This window comes from Trichosurus vulpecula, chromosome 9 (assembly GCF_011100635.1).
Source record: "Trichosurus vulpecula isolate mTriVul1 chromosome 9, mTriVul1.pri, whole genome shotgun sequence".
Lineage (NCBI taxonomy): Eukaryota > Metazoa > Chordata > Mammalia > Diprotodontia > Phalangeridae > Trichosurus > Trichosurus vulpecula.
This window is the reverse complement of record NC_050581.1, coordinates 123689879-123713209: the sequence shown is the minus strand read 5'-3', so window position 1 is coordinate 123713209 and position 23331 is coordinate 123689879. Positions and strand designations below refer to the sequence as shown.

General features: G+C 39.3%; 1 protein-coding gene across 2 annotated transcripts in view; it reads right to left on the bottom strand.

Annotated features, from left to right (window-relative positions):
- Positions 1-5913: 5913 nt before the first annotated feature.
- ITIH1 (inter-alpha-trypsin inhibitor heavy chain 1) overlaps positions 5914-23331 on the bottom strand; it is a 35248-nt gene continuing 17830 nt past the window's right edge. Inside the window, exons 16-22 of one of the 2 annotated variants that reach the window (XM_036739723.1) lie at positions 22167-22187; positions 20883-20966; positions 19175-19288; positions 18835-19036; positions 18183-18355; positions 17028-17139; positions 5914-6333 (exon numbers count right to left, since the gene is read on the bottom strand). In XM_036739723.1, the coding sequence (XP_036595618.1) occupies positions 6204-6333; positions 17028-17139; positions 18183-18355; positions 18835-19036; positions 19175-19288; positions 20883-20966; positions 22167-22187 (836 nt within the window). In that variant the 3' untranslated portion in view covers positions 5914-6203. Of the gene's footprint in view, positions 6334-10907; positions 11037-17027; positions 17140-18182; positions 18356-18834; positions 19037-19174; positions 19289-20882; positions 20967-22166; positions 22188-23331 lie in introns of those variants that run through there. The other variant, XM_036739725.1, reaches the window with a different exon arrangement.

Here is a 23331-nt window from a genome sequence, read left to right as displayed (position 1 = left end):
AAGATTCTACTGTTAGGTATATACTTCCAAGGAGGTAGATGACAAGAAGAAGGATCCCATATACACCAACATATTTCTAGCAGCCCTTTTTGTGGCAGCAAAAGAAATGGAAACAAACAGCAAAAAAAAAAAAAAAGAAATGGAAACAAAGTAGATGCTCATCAATTAGGGAAAGGCTAAATAATTTGAAGTACATAAATGTAATGGGATATTTCTGTGTCATAAGAAACATTGTATATGATAAAATCAGAGAATCAAGGGAAGACTTATATGAACTGAAGCGGAATGAAATAAGTCAAACTAAGAAAACTATATCCATAACACAATGACTACAATAACATAAATGGAAACAAGGACCCCAAAACAATGAAAACAGAATACTGCAAAAGTATGATGGTCAAGTATGGCCTCAAAAAAAGAGTATGAAAAGGCTCTTCTGCTTCTGTGCAGAGGTTGGCAGTGGGGGCAGGCATATGTGTGAAACATTGCAAATAACATCAGATTTTTTCTTAGTCTGGCCGAACTGCTTTTCTTTTCCTCTTTTTTATTTTTTGTCATAAGAGATTGTTGGGGAGGGGGAACAATTGGAAACTTTTTAAAATGACCCTATACAAGGGTTACATTAGTTAAAATGGAAGTTGAACATGGCATCCGAAATATTAAGAAAATAAGGAAGAGCAACAGGACCATCTTAGAAAAGATGGCAAGACTTTTAATATGTTGATATGGATGGTGAACTCCTGAATTGGGGACATGGTTACAATAACAAGGTTAATTAATAAGGTTTATCATTGTTATTACTATTATTCTTACAGCTGACATCTAGGACACTGAAGTTTGCAAAAATGCTTTATCAACTCATGTGAGCCTCACAACAATCCAACGAGGTAGATAATACAGGTATTATTATTTCCATTTTCCAGATGAGAAAACTAAGGCTCAGATAGAATAAGTGACTTGTCTGAGGTAGCAAAGCTGATAAGTATCAACAAAGTGTTCCCCTACCCCCAACAAGCCTGTGAAGTAGACAATATAAATATCATTACTGAGAAAACTGAATCTCAGAGCAGAGGTATGACTTGGTGGCATCTCAGCCACTTGCCCAAGGTCACACATATTTAGTATAAGAGCTCAGGCTGAATTCCAAGTTTCCTAACTCTAAAGCCAATTGGTTTCCTGCATACTGTGCTGGATCCCCACTACATGATACAAGAAGGTAGAACTCAGATAGAATGATGATGCCAGAGTTGAGTTGAGGCCTTTTTTAGAAAGAGGCAAACAAAAAGATAGAGTGAGACTCAGAATGACGTGGCACCAAGTGGCAACACTTGGGGGAGAGACCAAGAATGGGAGCAGCCAACAGAGAGAATATAAGGTTGCCAGAAGAAGTCTTACTTTTGCCCAGAAACTAAGGAGGGTATATCTGGAACCCAAAGAGGAATGGATGCCCAAATCAAAGGGAGACTTCAGGCACGGTGCAGGAAGAGAGAGTTTGGGGCTGGGAGCTAGAAGAACTGATTCTGAATTTAGTCTTTGGTACTGTTGCAATAATTCGGCTAGCAGCTGCTGTAAGGGTAAGACCCGCCAACAACCAGCACACAGAAAACTGCCAACGCATGTTCTTTTGATCTGCTTTACTAAGGAAAGTAATCTCAGTTTAATCAAACATACAAATATCATCCACTTAGTTCAGGGGAAAAAGCCAGCATCCTGAACCTCAGAGCAAATACAAACAAATTACAAACACCAACAGACAGACCTTGGTGGATTCAAATCTCAATTCATAGTTACCAGAGTTTAACAGAATCCAAACATCCGGGTTTACAAGCTGGGGGGCTCTTAACTACAGCTGCCCAGAGTCTCCACATCAACGTTCCTCCAAGAGTGAGAGCCCCAAGCAAATAGCTCTGTTTTCTCTTTTTATACACTCTTTAGCCGTAGTCAAATGTCATCCGAGTGACCAGAACTCAGGCTCCTACTATTGGCTCTGGGCTTAGCAACTCCCCTTAGGACCCTGAGGGCTTCACACCCACATAGGCTTAGCACCTAGTAGATAGGGATTTGGGCCTGGGGTTTAGCATCTAGTAAGACTCAATCAAAGACACCCAACTTAATTGATATTACAGCTACTAATTGGGTAACCCTAGGCAAGCCTTTCTCCCAACCTGGGCTTCAGTTCTCCCTCTGTAAAATGAGGGAGTTCCACTAGAGAATCTTGAAAGTACTCTTAGCTCTGTCATTCTATGTTTCTAAGGCCAGAAAACAGGATGCTCCCAGTTGGGCATCTTTGGTCTGGGAGTTTTTTGGGAAGACAGGAAGCAGGGTGGAACAAGGATGCCAGGAGCTGTGTTCTGTTGCTCAGGAAGGAGGAGTGGTTGTTTTCCTAGAGTGTGAGGGAACAAAAGGCCAAATCTAATTTCTGGATGGGATTCAAGGCCACCTTCCTGTTTACAGTGTAGCACGGAAGCATAGCTGTGGTCAGAGCAACATTGAAGGGGACAGAGCTAGCCCTCAGCAAATCTGGGAAGTTGGAGTTCAGTGTATCCAGGCTCCCAGTTCTAAGTTCTTTTCTCTCCTAATGGTGCCCCAAGTTCCTAAGGCTCCAACACTTACTAGCTATACGCCCCTGAACAAGTTAAAACTTCTTTGAGGTTCAGTTTTCTCACCTGTAAAATAGGGATAATAATATAAGTGCTGCCTACTTCACAGGGTTATTGTGAGGAAAGTGCTTTGGAAACTTTAAAGTGTTATGGAAATGTGAGTTGTCCTCACCATCCTCGTCATCATCATCATCATCACAGGACCACCAATGTTTGGTCCTCTCTCCACCATCACAAAAAAATAGAAATGAAGTCATCCTATTCGTCATCTTCTTGGCCTTCACAAAGGATCCGAAACTCCTTCAGGAATGGGAGTGAATAGTAGGTGATGAAAGATTTTTCTAAACAGTCTATATTTATTCTTGAAGCAATATGGAAGCACTATAGTTTATTGAGTAGTGAGTGACATGGACAGGCCTGTGCTTTAAGAAAATCACTTTGGCAGCTGTGTGGAGGATGAATTGGAGATGAGAGAGACCCTGGAGCAGGGTCTCCTTTGGGTATCCCAAATGGAAATAGAGTCACAAGATCTCGGGGCCAAGTCTAGTCCAACCTCCCACTCCATGTAGCAATCTCATTCACAGATCACCTGATATGGGGCTGTTTGGTCTCTGCTTGAACACTCCTAGTAATAGGGAGCTTACCCCCCAGCTAATGCTGGATAGCACTTCCCACACTCAATAATCCAGTCAAACAGAGCTTCTCTCTGTAACATACACACAGCACTCCATCTAATGTTTCTGTGTCTTTTCTCTTGTCTCCCATACTTGGAGTTTGCTGCCTCCTCACCTCCACTTCATAAAATTCCCTCTCTTCCTTCAAGATGAATCTCAAGCATCATGTCCTACATAAAGCCTTTCTTTATTCCCCCCCCCCAATTGTTAGTACCCTCCTTCTCTAATTACCTTGGCACATAGTAAGTGCTTAATGATTCTTGTAGATAGATTAGAATCATAGGCTCATAGAGTGTGAGAGCTGAAAAGGACCTTAAAGATCATGTAGTCTGACTTCCCCATTTTACAGATGGTAAAACTTCCCCATGTACAGATGGTACAGATGGTACGCTTGAGGCCCAAAGATAGGAAGGGACTTTTCCCCAAGGACATATAAGTTAGTTGAGAATCTAGAACTAAAGCCCACTGATTCCCTTTCCTCTTGTCCTTTTTGCCACACCGCACCGATCCTTTGAGGCCAGCTTCCTTCCAGCCCTAGTCAGATGGTCAGGAAAGACTTCAAGATATGTGGAAGAATAACATGCATTTATCAGCTCAGGGATTTACATCTGCCTTAAATCACCTTAAATGACCTCCTTCTTAGAACTCCATTTATAGAGCTATTATCTTTGTATTGTAAGACATGATCTTTTGAAACATCTTTTAAAGTGTTCAGTTTTGTAAACTCAAACAATCTTTAATCATCAACTTTCTTGGCAAGTTCAAGTATTTGCTTCTATTGACTAGTGCATGCGTGAGAAGAGAAAAATTTTTGTTAGCCTAAACACAGTATAAAAGGATTAGCCAGGGGAATCTCCGATTTGATGAATCTTTGTCAACAGTTGGGAAAACACCTTCCCAAGAAGACTGTAGGTATGCCCATTAGGGCCTTATTGAAACGTCAGGGGATGGTTTTGATTGTTTTATATTGATTGGATGTACCCCCAAGATAGAACTCCATAGGGCAGATTCTTGCTGCAGTAGCCAGCTCTATAAAAATAAGAGAACAACAGACTGTTTTCCAGCCTCTTCCCTTTTGTCTTTTTGATTGTCAAGACAGTGAAATACCAGAATCAAATATTCTATCCAGAGATTTCCTGAGCAGCACCAGTGTTGGCAGGTCCTTGTGGCTAACCCCAAGTTAACTTCGAGAGTTTATTCTAAAGCAAGAAGAGGATTTATTAATCAGAAAAAGGATCAACCACATGACTCCTGCAGCTGGAGAGCAAAGCCACAATATGGGGGTGGTGGGGAACAGGGCAAAAGATGTGAACCTTGCACACACACACACACACAGACACACACACACACACACTATTTAAGTGAGTTATTTGAATACTATGAGTTCAGTAGAAAGGGTTGTTTCTCATTCAGCAGTCCCAAAGCAACTTTTAGGAGGAGTGAAATATTTAGAGGGGGTGGGGTAGTCATCAGGACCTTCTTAGAATCCCTGAATTGAGAATGACATGACATGAGTCTGGGACGTGCTGTGTAAGACCTGGTGGGAGGATTTATCAGAAAATACTTATTCTGCAGATAAGGAAACTGAGACATAGAGAGGTTAAGTGACTTGCCAGTGGTCACTTGGTGTCAGAAGCCAGATTTTAACCCAGTTCTTTCTTATTCCAGGTCCAGCATTTTATCCAATATCCCACACTGTTTTACCATGAGGCCTCTGTTTTCTACATTTTCTGTGGGGGTGAAGCAAAGGTTATCTTCTATCCATACGCTTTTGCTACCTTGAATGGTTGCACAAGATGTGGGGACCCTTTTATCTATATTTGTGAAAACTAGACATGACCATATTTGGAGATTTTCCAGGAGCAAACTCTAGGTGGGGGACATGATGGACAAAAAAGAGGAACTGTTTCTTTTTTCTTTTTGATCATCCCCTTGGATCATAACCAGTCTGTATAGACTTTAAGCCATGGGTTCAAATAACACCAAAGCCAAAATAATTTTACTGCTCTGTTATAAATAATAAATACAAGCATGTAGGCCAGAAGATGGAAGACAATGACTTTGACTCCTTTACTTAGTGGTTTTTCTGGCTCAAATTCATTTGGAGAGGATATTAGGAGTGAAATAAGCTTCACAAACCAACTTCTACACAGGTATAATGGGGTTTCTTTGTAAGAACACCTTGAAATCATTTTTTTGCCCCTAGAAACCCACTTTTGAGAGGGATTTGTTGGAATTCCATACCCATTCATTTTCCCTTGGAGCAGGGAGAATGCAGTTATTGAAGTAGCCATTTAAAAAAAAAACAACAGAGAGGATTCAGAGATGATAGGAAAAGAGGGCAGTTGCTGGACAAGTCTGATTTTTTTTAAACTCTCACCAGTCCCTAGACAATCAATTTTGATGGCTCCATGAATATAAAGATGCTGACCCTTTGGGAGGGTAGGTCCCAGGTACCTTGCCTTTCTGACTTCTGGTAGCCCTTCCATTCTCTTTCCTGTCTCCTTCTTTCCTTCCTTCCAGCTTTGCTATGTCTGAAGCTCTACCTTTAAAGTTCCATTTATGGGTTGTCTTTGGCTCTTCAGATGTCAATCTTCCCCATAACCACTCCCCCATTCCCTAAATATACACAGCTGAGAAGCAGAATAAAACTATTGTTTAATGAGGCACACAAAATATCAATTGTAATTACATAACAGAATTAGAAAGAGATCAGGGAGAAACCTAATTTTAAAAGTAGAATGGAGTGAGGTCAGAAGGCATGTGTACATATTGGACTGCTGACCATTGCTCCATCCAGCCCCATCCCATAGGCTGAAGATACTTTTCTTCCCATTTAAGCTCAAGTACAAATGCTAAGAGGTGACTCTTATGTGATCAGAACAATAAACTCATTAAGGAGAATAAAAGATTTTCCCAAATATCGGAGTTAGAATATGCTGGGGATGATGTAGTCAGTGTAGATGCCATCAATCAGCCCGTCAGCATTGTTATGCACAAACCAGCAGGAAACATCACTGCCCAGCCAGGGGTCCTTTCTATAGTCTTTCTGTGAGCCCCTAGAAGGAGAAGTATATTAATTATAAGCCACCCAAGAAAGGTGAATCCCCAGCCATGCATGAGTATAGTAGTTTTCTCTTCACCCACCCAAGTCTGTGAGTTAGTGGGCGTAGCTAGTGGAGGCTCAAAAACCCTAGGATGCTAGCCTATCTCCTTCTTCATTCCAATACATATTCATTATTTCCTTTCAGGACCTACATAGAATCCAAGGAAAGTCTTATTTGTTTAATGCTACACCACTGTAATAGTGCAACTAGGTGGCACAGTGAATAAAGTGCTGGGCCTGGAGTCAGGAGGACTCATCTTCCTGAGTTCAAATCCAGGCTCAGACACTCACTAGCTGTGTGACCCTGGGCAAGTCACTTAACCCTGTTTGCCTCAGTTTCCTCATCTATCAAATGAGCTGGAGAAGGAAATAGCAAACCACTCAAGTATCTTTGCCAGTAAAAACCCAAATGGGGTCATAAAGAGTCAGACACAACTGAAAAACTACTCAACAACAAACTGCAATGGTTTCCACACTCCATGTTCCTTACTGTAGTTAATACAAATTTTATAACTTTTTGTATCTGTTACTATTTTGACTGATAATTATAATTATTCTCTAGTTATTTTATATATACTGATCTGGTCTCCCTAGCTAGCTCCCTAGCTTTTCAAGAATAAGGACTACTTTCTTCTCTTATTTCCCTTCAAAGATGTTTTTGCATTAATATTAACTAATATTAAATTAATTAATATTAAATTAGCAAAACATTAAAAAGATAAACATTTAAATGTAAAAATAAGAATAAAAAAGATTATACATGAAACTATTAGCTTCTGTCAAAGTTTGTTTTTAAGAGTTATATTAATAAGATAGTAACAAAAATGTCCTATTTGTGCCTTTTTCTGAACTTTTTTCCTTCTGTATATTTTTTCATATTTTGTTTCTGTTATTTTCGTATTATTTACACAGTTGTAATTACTATATATGTTGTGGTTTTGGTTCTGCTTTCTTTACTTCCCTTCAGACATCTTTCTGCATTTTTGAGTACTCTTTATATTTTTAATTTCTCATGGTTAATTTCTCATTCTATTGTTATATTATTTGTTTAGTTGTTCTCTGAAGAAAGAGTTCATTCTGTGATGTAAAAACAAAGGGCATTAATATAATATTTAAAATATAGCTAATTCTGAAGCTCAAAATCTTTTTTCATAAATTTAGTTGTTAAGCTAATAGGCGCACAGATGTGTAATGCTGATATTCCCTCAAGTCAATGGCATATTAAGCATACTACAATTGCCTTGTTTCAATGTGGAATCTTCACCCCCAATAGTGGAGACCATAATTTATTTTTGTAGAATTCTTGTTCATTTCATTTCCTTCTAGAAGTTCTCTATAGAGAATGTCCAATATCCTTCAGGTCTTCTATGAGGTCTTTTAACATTCTGTGGCTATCACTGGAGAATTCAGGCTGTCCATCGGTCATCTCTCACTCTTGTAATATGACTGGCCCACCTCATTTTCTGATCATATTTTCTCTGAATGGCATCACTTGGGCTACTTCTTATGTACAAGTCACCACTAGTAACATCCTGACGCCTACTTGCCATCATCATGAATCTTCCCACTGACAGCAATTTTCATTATTTTACGATTGTGGTGCTCCACTCTTTGAAACCACACGTCATCACCAGGAGGATATTGGCATTAAAAATTATGGAGTTGTGTATCAGGGAGCAGCTTAGGTTCACTGAAGATGCTGCACAAATTCTAAAATACAGCCCAGCTCCCTCTCTTACTCCTATTAAATGTTGGTCCCAGCTCATTCTCCATGAGCAATGTTTCTCTATTAACTGTGAACACTGTCATGGAAGAAGAAAGGTTAAATGAAAGAGGAATTTCATCTAGAAGACAATCTCTTTCTACTGCTTCTATTTCAAGATGACATGATGCTGACTACATTGAGACTTAAATACTGCATTCTTTTTTTTAAGAGAAATTAGAACTAATAAAAATACTTATAAAACTTTCATAAGAGGAATGTAATTCTTTGTTGCTATGTAAATTGTTAGGTATTTGTATTTGTGGTAATACTACCCTAAACATATGGTTATGCTATAGAAACATGCATTTCCTATTTTCAACAATCACAACTAATAAAAATTATCTCAAGACTCCTTGATATTATATCTATGTATGTTCAGGAGTATCCATTCATTTTCATGTTTGACTGTCCATGTGGAGCTAGTATAAATAATTTTATAGAAGCATAATAGGCTACTTCGTAACCAGTCATTCCTCTTGACTGAAAATTATGGTTGCAACTACAGTAACAACTCACTTTGTGTCTTATTAATGGCCACAGATTTTATTTTGTAAAACAAACTTATAATCCATCTTTGCTGTGTGCTAACCAGTGCAGTAGCAATGCAAATTACTTAGCATGCTTAAGAATTACAAATTGAATTATGACTATCCTATGTGAATTTATGTTTTTTTCCATAGAAAAACCCAGCATTAAAATTATTCTTTCTCAACATTTCAGTTGGTCGTTATCAGCTTTGATTTGATGACATTAACTTTAAACTCAGTCTGGGATTATAAGCATTTGACCTGAGGAAGGGAGTAACTTAATCAGTTTTGAGAAAATTTTTTTAATTGTTCCAAAGAGGTTTAAACTTACATTTCCAAAGTGAGAGTAGCAATCATGCATTGCTGAAAATTACTAAATATATTTCATATTTTCAAAGTCAAAAAATCTGGTACAACATCAATGTTGTTAACAAAAGAACAAATTCAAGTAGAAATCCCAGACTGCTTCGAGAGTTTAAAAGATGTTTTGAATAGTCGACTTCAAGCACCCTAGATTTCTTTAGGGGCTAATATTCGTCCCCAAAGTGAATATATACTCATTACCACCTACCAGGCAGAAATGATGTTTTCAGAAAGGAAAATAACTCTCACCTCAACAAATTCGTTAAACAATGCACATACTTCCTGCTTTTGTTAAAGTTTAAAAATGTAACTGAAGGTCCAGTTAGACAGATTAGCCTGTCTTGGGAGGGGAAGTATTAGGAGAAAGAATGGTCTTTCTTTATGTCATTAAGAATACCTAGAGTTAGCCATATTGTGTACAGTTTTGAGGATTATGGGAAATTCTGAGACTAACAAAAATGGATTGTGTCACTATATGAAATAATGTCCTAAAATATTACCTAAAATGTTTTAGCTTTAAGATGAAAAAAGAAAGTTGTTTTAGGGTTTGTGTTGTTGCAGGTAAGATGTGATATTGGTTTTTTATTGAATTTTTTTCTGAACAATCTGCCTTCATGTATAATGATTTCAGTTGTCTCATACTAAAAAACCTGGGCTTTTAAAGCTGATCTTGGGGCAGCTAGGTGGTGCAGTGAATAGAGCACTGGCCCTGGAGTCAGGAGGAGCTGAGTTCAAATCTGGCCTTAGACACTTGATGCACTTACTAGCTGTGTGACCTTGGGCAAGTCACTTAACCCCAATTGCCCTGCCTTCCCCCCTCAAAAAAAAGCTGATCTTACAATACTTAGCATTATCAGTGTAGGTAATAGAGTTTAGTCAGTAGTGGCTTCAGTTTCAACTGGACCCCTAATTAGCTTTCTCATTCCTCTTTTTCCTTCAGGTCCTTTAAAGCAAAATTATGCTTATGGACATGTTGTTTGGAGACATTTTGCAAAGGAAGTCTGCTGTTAATTCATCTCCATTATCTAATTCAATCTTTCTAATTACATCCATCTGTAGTTTTCTTACTATAACTTGTAGCAGAGGACTCTTAGAGCAAGAACAAAGCATCCTTTCTCTTATACTGCATGTACACCCAGGCAATGAGTGAACAAAACCCATAGAATTAAAATTACCTCCTTATGGGGATGTTTACATAGTAGGAAAAAAGGATAACATGCTGAATCTTTTAGAGTCCCTTTTGGCAAGTTTTTTAGCACTGTATTTAACATGTTGGCTAAATTATATTTTAATTTTTACATGTTTTTCCAATTGCACATAGTTGAGCTATTATTCAATTTTTCCAAAGCCCAAAGAGCTTCTGTAGGAATAGGGAATGTTACTCCCTGTAGTGTTGAATACTTAGTGGCCATACCAACATCAGCTCAGACCTCATTAATCTCACTTTACTGTAATTCTTCCTCAGCTTCTGGCAAAGGGTCAGGGGAAGACTGAGAGCTCAAATTTTTCTGTATACACTCAGCGAAATGTCTTTCTTCACTGTCCCAAATAATTCATTTTTAATACGACCACTTTCAAAGTCCCTTATCATGGTTTCTTTTGTTGCTACATACAATATTTTTGATGAGTGTGAGAATATTCTGGAGACTGTGTAATGAAAATCCACTTGTATCATTGCATGTTCTGAAATTTTAACCTGTATGATATGTAGCAGAGCTGCTTGCCTTCTGGCACTGGTAAAATCAAAGAATTGTAATCTTTATCCTAAGACTTGGAAGGCTGTCTGGAAGATCCAACCACAAGTAGCTCATAGATAGTTTTAGAAGACTATATTTCCCACATCTCTAAATTCTTCACTTACTTGAACATCACTTTTATGGGATGTGGTGGTGAGGGCAGCCCTTGGTTCCCAGGCTTTGGAAGAGAATGAGCTTCAGCTGTCAGCTCCAGGAGTCAATAGGTATCCTTCAATGAGATCTATGGCCACTTAAAAGAGCTTGGCTTAACAAATTGAATAAAAATAACCAAATGGATCAGAATATCAGTTGGTCAGACTATGACATAGCAACCTTTTGAGCTATTCTCTTAATGCTGTCTATTTTAAATTCATGTTTTTCTGAAGTCATCACTGTAATTCCAGAGTTTAAGGCATTACCTAAAGCTTTATAAATTTTAGCCTATCCTCCCAACTCAAATCTATAAGGGATTGTGATGTTAGAGTTCAAATATAACATCTCCACTGTCATCGAAGATGAAAAGATATTTGTTTTTAAAATCTTGAAAGATTTTTCCCCTTTTTTTCTTATGTTTATTATCCTCTTTCCAGTTTCATTCTTAAATATCCTGAGGATTATTTTCTTGGTTATCTCACCAAACTTCCTTTTAATTTTTTTTTCATTACTTCTTGCTGTCTTATGAAAAGATACTGTTCACAATCATCCATCTTCCTCCTCTGCAAGATGTTACAATTCAATACAACAAATATTTATTAAGCACCTACTGTGTGCAAAGCATTGTGCTAGACTTTGCAGAGACAAAACCAAATGTGAATGAGTTTACACTCTAAATTGGTATTGTTCTTGGGTTCCATAGTTTTCTGCTTGGAATGAAATCAAGAGTTTTCTTGATGAGGTTTTCAGAATTTTGGGCCTCATTGTGATAATTGATTTTCATTAGTTAAACTTTCTCAAGAAATATGAATGGTCCACGTAGATGTAAACATATCCATGTAAATAGTCCTGTTCTTTTATCCATTTGCCATTTTTCAGCAACAAGAAATTATTTAACTAGATCAGATTGGAGTTGGTTCAACTGATGGATATATCTTTGTCTCATTTTTCTTCTTCTAGTTTGATAGCGATTTTTATCATTCCTCTAACAAGCTAGTGATCTGATTATACATAGATGGCTAATTCAGAAATGACTACCACATAAGTGATTAGTCATTTATAGCCCATTAGAATGTAATCAATTTCCTTTTTATGCTGTTACTTGGCGTTCATCACGTGTATTGTCTCCCAATTTTCTTCTTGAAAAAATATTCAAGATATATAGGTGATGCTTTTGTATAGTCTATATGCCATTAGCTCTCTCATTTACTACTGCCGAACCATGTTATTTTTTCACTGTCTTCTCCTATCCTCAGATTTGCATTGAAGTCAACAAGAATTAAAGTATATGTCAAATTTGGAATTATGCAAGAAAGGTTGCCAAAATATTCATATCCTTTCTACAACAATCCCAAGGAAGTAAAAAAACAGAAACAAAAAAAATATTCATAGCAGCGCATTTTGTGGTACCAAAGAACTGGAAACAAGGTAGATACTTCTTGATTCTAAAATGTCTGAACAAATTGTGGTATACAGATGATGTTGAATACTGTTGCAAAATGAGAAACCATAAATATGAGGAACTTCAGAAATATTTGGGGAAATTTGCAGGAAATTAAGCAGAATGAAGTAGGAAGAACCAAGATAAGAATTTACCTAGCGGTTTTCCAAAATACAGTCTGTAGACTCCCAGGGATCTCCGAGACTCTTTCAGGAAGTCAATGAGATCAAAACTATTTTCACAATAATGCTAAAATGTCCTTTGCCTATTAAAACATTCCTCTCTTTTCTGACCACCTATCTCAGGCCAAATTTTCTTCATATTTCTTCAAACAAAACAACATGTTGCAATAGATGGAATGCAGAAGCAAATATGAGCATGCAGCTGTCTTCTATTAAGTCAAACATTAAAACAATTTGCAAAAAATAGTAAAACAATACCACTTTTTTCACTAAATTGTTTTTGTTTCGGAAATTATGGTTATTTTCATCAAATATATTATTTATGACAATATGTAATGGTCTTGTTATTTTAAATGAATTAATAAATATTTTTAAAACTTAGTTTTATCCTAATACAGTAAATATAGATATAAGCCATATAAATAAAAGCTCTTTGTGATCCTCAATAATTTGTCAGAGTGTAGAGTAGTCCTGAAGTCAAAAAGTTTGAGAACTGCTAATTTACACAGACTATAGTAATGGAAAGGAAAATAACCCTAAAATAATAACAGCCAACCCTTATATAGAGCTTTTGATTTTGCAAAGCATATAACAAGTATTATCTCATCTGATCCTCACAAAAACCTTGCAGAGTAGGTGCTATTATTATCCTCACTTGACAGATGAAGAAACTGAGGCTGAGTGAGGTTAATTCACTTGTCTGGGGTCACACAGCTAATAAGTGTCTGAGGTAAGATTTGAACTCAGGTCTTCCTTGTCTCCAAGTCCAGGGCTCTATCCACTAACCCCACCCTCCCAACAGCTTCTTGATTGGTTTTGCTTAACCATGTTTCTTTATTACAAGGGAGCGTTCAATGTCAGAGGGTGGAGATGATATACTGGGCAGTGACTGGGGCATAAAAAAAAACAAACAAAACCTCAACAAAACTTTTAAAAAATAAAAGATTTTTAGATTTGATTTGGATGTTCTTAATCACGTCCTTTATAGACCTGTACTTGCCGAATGTAATTCTCCACTGGCATAACCTTAGAGAACTCTGGGCTATCTCTATACCATTATGTGACTTTGAAGTAGGACTTTGTTCAATCAAATTGAAGGTTGTAACTGTTCAAATTGACTTATCTTCTATCTTACTCTATTGAATTAACTCATTTTTGAGAAAAGAGAATGTAATCTTTCTTATTTTAAATAAATGAATCCTTCCCCAACCTTAACACATGCATACACAATGCAAAAAAGTTCCTATATTTTATACAACTATAAGTTGCAAAACTATCTTTCACAAACACTCAGTTTCTTCATTATTCCCCCATACCTTGTTTGCTATAGGATTGCCATTCTGGTATTACTTCCAGCCCTTTTCCCATATTAACCTGCTCTTTTTTCTCTATCATTTGAGTATTCAGTCATATCCAAAACCAACTTATTCCTCTGCTCCCTTTTTCTCTATTTTCCTTCTCTCAAACCTATTTGCCACGTGGTTGTTAACCAAAATAATACTACTGTAGTTTTTAATTTCCATATACATAAGAAAATTTTGACATAGCAAATAGTTGTAACTAGTGTAATCAGATTTGTAAATTACCCATTAATTTTTAATGATTCATTTCTAATTCTGTAGTTTTGTTGGTTTTTAATTCTTTTTTTTCAGGGCAATTGGGGTTAAGTGCCCAAGGTCACATAGCTAGTAGTTTTGTTGGTTTTTAATCTCAAAAGCTGATCTATGTTTGTGCCATCCCATCATAAATTCATCAAATTCATGTAGACTTAAAATGATCACATTTTTTTCTCTTAAAAGAATCCTTAGCTTTTTCAGGGAAATTGATTTGGGGACAAAGTCCTACATTTCATATTTTGGAACATGAAAGTCAAGCTTCTTCTATATTTGTGTTTCTTGTTTTTCTTGACTTGATAACTTTGGGGACAATATTTTACAACATGAATTGGTAATTTCAGATGCATAATGTCTTTTTTTCTTGACTGTTTATATTGTCTCCTTGTAATTATAAGCTTGAAGCTTGGATTTTCGGGTTCACCCTTGTTGGCGTCCTGTAAATTTTTTTGATTTGAAATTTGTACTTTTTAAATATTTATGGGAAATTTTTAATGATTTCCCGAAATATAGTGATGAGTCAGTCTCTTCTTCACAGCTTTTGGGAAGGCCAATAGTTCTTAAATATTCTCCCTTCTTACTCTGTTCTACAGATGTCACTTTTGTCTACATTGATTCCAAATCCTTTTCCGTCATTTTCTGAGCCCTTTTTTTTTTTTGCTTCATCTGATATTTCATTCATCCTGACCTCAAATTAAATAACTATATTTTTCACTGAGCCTGTTGTTTTGCTTATATTTGCCATGGAGATTTCTAAATTCCTAAACTTTTTCCATCATGTCTTGACATTCTTTGGTGTACTTGAAAAGAGATTACATTTAGAGTAAGAGGATTTTGATTCAACTCCCAGTCTTGGTTCAAATTCCAGGCCTGCCCCCTTGCTACCTGGGTGAGCTTGGACAAGTCACTTAACCTCTCTTGGCCTTGGTTTCCCTCTGGGGCTCAGTTTCTTCATATGTAAAATGAGGGTTTGGACTAGATGGAAGCTAAGGTCTTAATTTTAGAGTTACAATTATAGGCCTAAATTTATGATCAGACAGTTCTTTTTATCTAATTTTGTTGTATTTTTGCTAATTTCCCATATACATGAACTCCTTCAGTGTCTATACTATTCATTATATCATGTCTTTAAGAGATTCTAGCTTGTTCTGGGTACTTTTGTTGCTGTGTTTCTTTTTTCTAGCATATTTTTCTTCTGGAGATGTTGTTTTCAGCTTCTTTTAATTCATAATATGTTTTCATTGTTTTGAAACTTTTATTTTATCACCTTTTTTCCCTAAAAACATTCTTTTAATGGTTTCAGGTAGTTTTGTTTCTTTTTGGTGTTTCGTTGTTATTTTTGAGGAAAGGGAGATGCTCTTCTCTCCTGTGACTTGTCACTTCTCCCCAGTTGTTGCTGTTCATTTGTTTCAGTCTTATCCGACTCTTTGTGGGCCCATTTGGAGTTTTCTAGGCAAAGATACTAAAGCAGTTTGCCATTTTCTTCTCCAGCTCATTTTACAGATAAGGAAACTGAGGCAAACAGAGGTAAGTGACTTGCCCAGGATTACACAGCTTGTAACTATCCGAGGGCACGTTTGAACTCAGGTCTTCCTAACTCTAGGCCCGGTGTTCTATTCGCTGTGCTACCTAGCTGCCCCCACCTCCTTAGGAGCTTTCTCAATTCCTAGTCCAGAGCACTGCACACAGAAGACATCCAACAAATGCTTGCTGGTTAGCTAATTTTGAAATTCCTTCTTTCTTGGACTAGATCAAAGCTCCTACATTGTAAAGATCAAAGAAGGCATGAGAAGAGATGGGGTTTTCTGGTGAACTTAAGGGTAAAACTGATAATGGAAAGGCTTGTCATAATCTAGGCATCAGACTTGATTTAGCAACAGTGGCTGTGTGGCCAGCAAGGCATAATTATGATCTATTAATTAGCTAGGGATGCAGTACTAATTTGAATCCTGTCATCTAGCTAGTAAAGGCATGCTGAAAGGTGAGCAGAGATCAACTGGTAGCAAGACATCATTGGGAAGTGGGGACCATAAGGTAAATGTATATTGTTTGGAATGACTTCTAACCAAAATAGGAAGGAGGCCAGGAGGCTGTGATGGCCAGACTCACATTCCCGTGGGGAGAAAGAAGCTAGTGTTAATTAGGAAGAGTGTACCTGACAAGTCAATTTACTAGTCACATAGTAATTTAAATAGCTAATTACTTAATTTACATAGTCACATAACTTTTCAGCACTATGATTTCTTGTACTTTGTTTTTTGGCATGTTCTGAACTTCACTCTTCCCTTGTAAGTCTAGCCTTTCTCACTGTATTCCCAATTGGGGTGGGAGGTGGTAATGGTAGAGAGGGGAAAGGAGAAGGAGATCTTTGCTAAAACTAGAAACAAAGTACAGAAAATGGTTGAGAGTGTAACGTGGAGTTTTTAGCCTAAGACTGGCTGGATTATTTGGCCTATAGAGTGAAGGAATAAGATTCTCCCAGGCCAGATTGTGCATAGTGATTTGGGGACCTGAGGAAGCTGTGGTCATATTCTACACAGAGTTTGCCATCTCTAGGGCCCTAGACTATTAGACTCTTGAGATGTTTGGGGCTGGCTACCTTGAAAGGTGACTGTTCTTGTTAAGGGATGTGACATATTGGTCCCCAGAAGTCTGGGAAGGGGTGGGAGTGGAGTAGAGGGAATCTGCCTTTCAAGTTCTTTTGCCCTTAGAGGAATGAAGTAGTCTGGGCCCTAGCTTCTGGACACTCATCCTGAGAGGAGGCCCAATCACCTCAAAGGAGCTTGTATGACCTTGTCCTAACAATATTGGAGACCCTGAAAGGCACAAAGGGATTCCCCAAAGGCAGTGTTTGCAAATGTATTTACCTGGTGACCACCAGCCTACGATTTTTCACCAACATTGTAGCATCTGTCTTCTTGGGGTCAGAGCCTGGCCGGACATCAAAAACTTCAAAGTCAAAAGAATGGAAGAACTGTCCTGCAAAGTTCCATCACAGATTGGTTAACATTTCTAATTTCTGAAAAATGAAAGATTGAGATACCCAGAACAGAGCCTTGGCATAGAATGGATTCTCAAGAAATGTTTGCTGAAGAAAGGAAGGGAAGAATAATGTATACCTACCTTCTGGAAGTAACTCCATGGACCATCAATTTTAGTCTAGACTAGGGGGTCTCTGGCTTTTCACAGGAAGGACCACTCCAGCAGAGCTCTAGACCCTGTGGGGCCTCTTACTCCTACAGTTCAAATCACCGTGACAAAGGGTGAGCCTCAGTGCTGAGTGGGTAAAATTGGGTTGCTTTGGGTGACACATCAGTGAGCAGAAGAAAATTATTCTTTAAGTGAAATAGGGTCTTGCTATCAAGTTAGCTGCTTGGTATTTTGTGACTATGCCATAATAACTCAGGCTATCTGATTTTGGTGAATTTGGGGACATAAAATAGCATCAAATACATCTTATCATTAATTGATAATTCAGTATACCACCTTGGAGTAAAATCATGGCCAACAAGACTCCTGAAATAATCATATCTTATTTTTAATAGGCTCTAGTGACTCTTAGCCCACGGAAAAAAGTTATGGAGATATGAGGTTGCACTGACCAAAGTTTTTAGGCCACAGAATCTTTGCATAATTTATGCCAGAAAAAACTTTAGCCATTATCCTGCTGCATACATTAACATTACTGGAGAAACCATATGGACCATTAACTGTCACTTTTTGGAAATCACTGGCCCTTACAGTCTCACACTGCTGACACTTCCCCTGTTATTTGTCCCTCAGTTTAGATCTTGCTAGGATACAAGTTTTGCCCAGAATTGGAAGTTCAGCAAATAAGATGCTGCTTTTCAATGTTAAGCATAAATTGAAATTAATAACTTGTTATGGTATCAGCCACGTCCCAGGAAACACGAGAATTTTCTGCAGATAATAAGAGTGAGAGGCTCCAGAGGCTGCTTTACATTTGCCCTTTCTCATCCACATCCCAAGAATCACAAAACAAGAGAAGCCTAGAATCCTACCCAGTAACCCATGTGTCCGTGGTGACATCTTGTGGCTGTCCACTGTATATAGCCCGAGGAAATCTTGGTGGACAGGATGCTTTTTCCACACGTGGTGCAAGACAACAACCATGGTGGCTCCATTGTCCATGGAAACCATCAGTTTCCGAGTGGGGATGATTGTCACCGTCACCCTATAGTGGAAAGAGCCCTAGATTTGAAGTTGGAGAATCTGGATGGAAATCCCAGTTCTGCCACTTCGTAGCTATATGACCTTGAACCTTAGTTCAAACTATTGAACTTTAGTGCCTGGTTCCCATATCTGTAAAATGTGGGATTTGGACCGGATCATGTCTGTCATCCTATGATCCTGTGATTCCTGCTGGGGTCATGGACAGACACATGGATCAGAAAACCTCTAAAATGTTTTTGAGACTACTATCTGTATAAACATGCGCACACATGCTTCCTAGCTTTCCAATTAGACCACAAACCCCTTGAAGGCAGGGACTAAGCCCTCTATTTGGGTTGCCGCCCCTCTTGTGCCTAATGCAAAGGTCAGTGGAGTGAACACTGTCTTTTGAATTCTGGGGAGGGAGGATGTCGACAATGTGTCCACTACCCAGAGAGAATCTTGTACCCTGTTCTCTCAAGTGAGCTAGGGCTACCTTACCCTTCCTGCCTCAGTGTGACTTGGTCCAGCCAGGAAAATACAGATCCCTTCATGCCAGGGTGAAAGGTGATGTTCTGAGGTGTCACCTCCAATGTAAATCCTGTCATCTGGTTCATAATCCCGAGCCTTCCAAAATAAGTGTTTTTGTTCTTCCCGTTGCCATGATTTTTATCGCCAATGAGCTGCCCGTTCACTGTGATCCCTGGGAAAAAAGAGTATAGAGTTCCCAATGAGCTACATATGTAGTCCCTTCCTACTTGACTCCCCACATTTCCCCTCTCCAAGTATCACAAAGTTATGTGACCCCCACCCTCAGCCCCAGGCCCACATCAGTCCCAACCTGTGTCTGGGTCTTGGATGAGGCTCATCACCACACCTGGCTCCTCATTGATATTGAAACAGACGGCATCATCTTTCTCAGGCACTTGGATGATGAAGTGTGGGTCTCCATCAACTGTGGGCAGAAGTATAACTAGGAATTCTTGTATCTAAAGCAAATTTGGGGGGTGGGGTGGGCAAGGTATAGAGGAGAGTCTGGCCTGTTTGGGCACCATTTTGCCAGAAGGGGAAGTAATCTAGAGTACAGCTCTATTCCCAACCTCCTCTGCATGGCTGATAGCCCCAACCAGGGGTGGGGAACCTGCGGCCTCGAGGCCTGTAAGAAGAGTCAGAACAGGGACGTAGCAGTCAGGAACACAAGGACAGAAGATGCCTGGGAACCATGTGAAGGGATGGCCCCTATGAAACAAGTTGGATACTGAAAACAGTCACAAATCTGGGATTCTCTGAGATGGATAAGAACGCTGAATCCTTTGTTAAAAGTTCCTACTGTCTTCAGCATCTCTGGGCCACTAATTCTACCCTCGGCTTCCTGTCCAGCGGCTCCCAGAAATAAGGCGCTTTGAAGGTTGTAGGGAAGGCCGACCATGAAAACAAAGTGAGCGAATGCAGAAGGAGGGAGCCGAGGCAAGCTAAGACCAGTCCCATATTGGGGCCCCCAGTGACTGGCTAAGACTTCTTATAACTGTGAAGTTTGATCATTTTCCCTTTTGTCTGAAATTCCCATTTTTCTCTGCAGTCCCCAGCCCTAAAAGGCTTTAGAAAACTTAAAGAGCTGTCTATTTTTATGACTTGAACAAGGAATGATGCATCTCTTTCTGAATAATAGCTAGTATTTATATAGCTCTTTGAGATATATACACATATGTGTATATATGCATATATATGTGTGTGTGTGCATATATGTATATATATATACATACACATGTATGTATGTGTGTATATGTATGTTTTATGTATATATATTATATGTAAATTCACTTACACAATGATTATCCCCTTTGAGCTTTACAACAGCCCTGTGCAGGGAGTGGTATTATCATTCCCGTTTTACAGACGAGGAAATTGAGGCTAGGAAAGGTTCAGCGATTTGCCAGTTACTCAACATCTGCGGTAGCATCTGACCTCAGATCTTCCTGACTTCAAGGCCGAGATTCTATGGACCATCCCACATAGCTGCCTCTCAGGAGAAAGCTGCTCTTAAGAGAAAGCTGGATAAGGCATACCCTTGAAGAAAGAGGCAGCCCAGAGAGGGTAACCCACCTCATTCTGGGCATCAGGAGCCCTGGGTTCCAGTCCCAGCTCCGTCACTTACTGTCTAGGTGCCCTTATCTGAGTCTCTGTCTTAGCGTTTGTTTCCATGGGTTTGACACAAGTACAACACTTTTTGTGGCACTCATGGGGGCCTGAAGAAAAGGCCACAGAAGCCTGGAAGAGCCTTGAACTGACCTGGAAAGGAGGGCCTGGGCCTTGTGACAGTGGACTTGCCAGAGGGGACTCAGGCATCAGCCCACCAACCTGGAGGGACTTCTGAATTGCTGCTTCTCTAGGGTGAGAAAGATAAGGAGTAGCCAGAGCCCGGGAAGCCTGGGATGTGCCCGCGCTGCCAGGTGGAGGGTGTCCAAGCCTCCCTAGGGACCCTTCTCTGGACTTGTTCCCTATTCAAGCTATTTTCCATAGAACTTGTCAAAGAAGCTGAATGGCCTTACCACCGGTCACATGGGCTGGAGGAGCCTGAGGACGAGGAGTACCCCGCAGCTTAGGAGGGAGATGTTGAGCTGGAAGCATGATTGCTGCCCGGAAAAAATTGACCAACCAATCAATCAATCCACATTTATTATGTACTTACTGTGTGTCAGTCATTGTGCTAAGAGTTGGGGGATAACATGCTTTGAAAATTGGTGGTCATACACTGTTGGTGGAGTTATATCCTGCCATTCTGGAAAGCAATTTGGAACAATGCCCCAGAAGTTACTAAACCATGCATAATCTTTTACCCAGAAATACCAAGTCTATACCCCCTCAAAGAAATCAAAGAAAGAAGATAAGAACCCATATGTGCAAAAATATTTGTATATTATATCTTTTTATAAATAAATAAATTTCATATATATATATATACATTTACATATATACATGTATATATATGTATATATATATTTTCTAGTAACAAAAGACTGGCTGGGAAGACAGCATCCATCAGTTGAGGTGTGGCTGAATAAAATACGGCATATGTGTAATTACCATGAATCTAATGGAATATTATTGTGCCATAAGAAATGATTAAAGGCATAGTTTCAGACCAACCCGAAAAGGCTTATATGAACTAGTACATAGTGAAGTAAGCAGAACCAGGGGAACAATTTATACAATAACAACACTGGAAAACAAGTCACTTTAAAGCCATAATTCAGTGGCCTACCATGATTCCAGAGGACCCATCTCCTGACAGAGAGGTGGCAGATACAGGGTGCAGAAGAAGACATATATTTGATGAACATGACCAATAGGGCAATTAGTTTTGCCTGACTATGCATATTTATTCTAATGTGTAGACTGTTTAACCCAGCCAGCCCTTGAGAGGAAGGACGTCCTCCCATACAAATATTTGTCAGGGCAGGACAGAATGACTTTTTGGAAGAAACCCTACCATTGGACAACTGTAGAGGAACTTTCCTCTCTTTTTCCACTATCAGGGACCTTCTTGGGGACATGTTGAGGGAGAGGGTGTTCCTACGATGCCCCTAGGGGAAGTGGTACTCAATGGTGCCCACTACTTGGTCGGCTCTGTTGACCCCTGAAACAATGTCTGTCTTTGATGTCTGGGAACAAAAACCCTAAACCGGGGGAAAGGCAGCACTTTGACTACTTCTGTCGCATTAATAGCATCTGCCCTGGATCCCCCTATGAGTTGCAGAAGGAGCCAGGGGAGAAGGGATAGGGCGACTCTGTACAGACGGCAGGGGTCATTCCAGGGAGAGCTCAGTACTTACTCCTCCTCGGCTTTTTCTGCACTGTGGATAAAACAAAACAGAATGCATATGTCACCGTATGTCCAGGGAGAAAGAGCATGTCCCTCTCCCCCGCCATGTGTGAGCCATGAGGCAAAGGGCTCTCCAAAATCTGGGCCAGGTGTAACACAAAACCTCATTGAGGGAAGAGGCCCAGCTGGTCCTTGGGACCTACGTAAGTGGGCAGCTCTGTGTGTGATGATCTGAGAGGCCTTGGCCCAAGACCCGAGTCTTCAAGGCTCCAATACTGCTCCCCTCCAGGCCTCATTGTCACAACAAAAGGAGGGTTTCTGAATTTCTGAGGCATCGAAGTGTGGTGATAAGAGCCCTGAGTTGTGAATTACAGCACCTATATTCTAATCCTGATCTACTCACTAATTCTGAATATAACCTTGGGCAAATAAATCACGTCATCCCCTCTGGGCCTGAGTTTCCTTGCCTGTAAAATAAGGATGTTCAGTCATTTCAGTCGTGTCAGACTCTTTATGACCCCATTTGGGGTTTTCTTGGCAAAGATACTGGAGTAGTTTGTCATTTCCTCCTCCAATTCATTTTACAAATGAGGAAACTGAGGCAAACAGGGTTAAGTGACTTACTCAGGGTCACACAGCTTATGTCTGAGGCCAGATTTGAACTCAGGTCTTCCCAACTCCAAACCCGGTACTCTATCCACTGTGCCACTTACCTGCCCCCCAAATAATAATAATAATGACGCCTAATTCACTTACCTCACCAAAGGTGTGATGGAGGCAAAAATCATACAATGGATGTGAACATGCTTAGAGAGGCATGCATGCAAGGAATTAATATGATTTTCATCATAAATATTAACAAGGAAGCCCAGAGCCTAGGTGAATGAGAAAGAATGGAGCTTGCAGAATTATAGGAAAATTCTGGTGATGAATTAGGAAATATACAAGATCAGGGATTGAAAACAAGAAAACGTGGAAGCTCATGGAAACACCCCTACTGATAACTGGTGAAGACTCGGCACTGAGACGAAGCACCCCCAGACTCCAATTCATATCCCATGCATGGTCATGAAGGAAAGAAAGAGGGCTTGTGTGTCAGTTTATTTTGAAGCTTAATGGTACGGCACTCCCCCAGAAAGCAGGCACCCATCAATTGTTTCTCAAGCCAGAGAAGC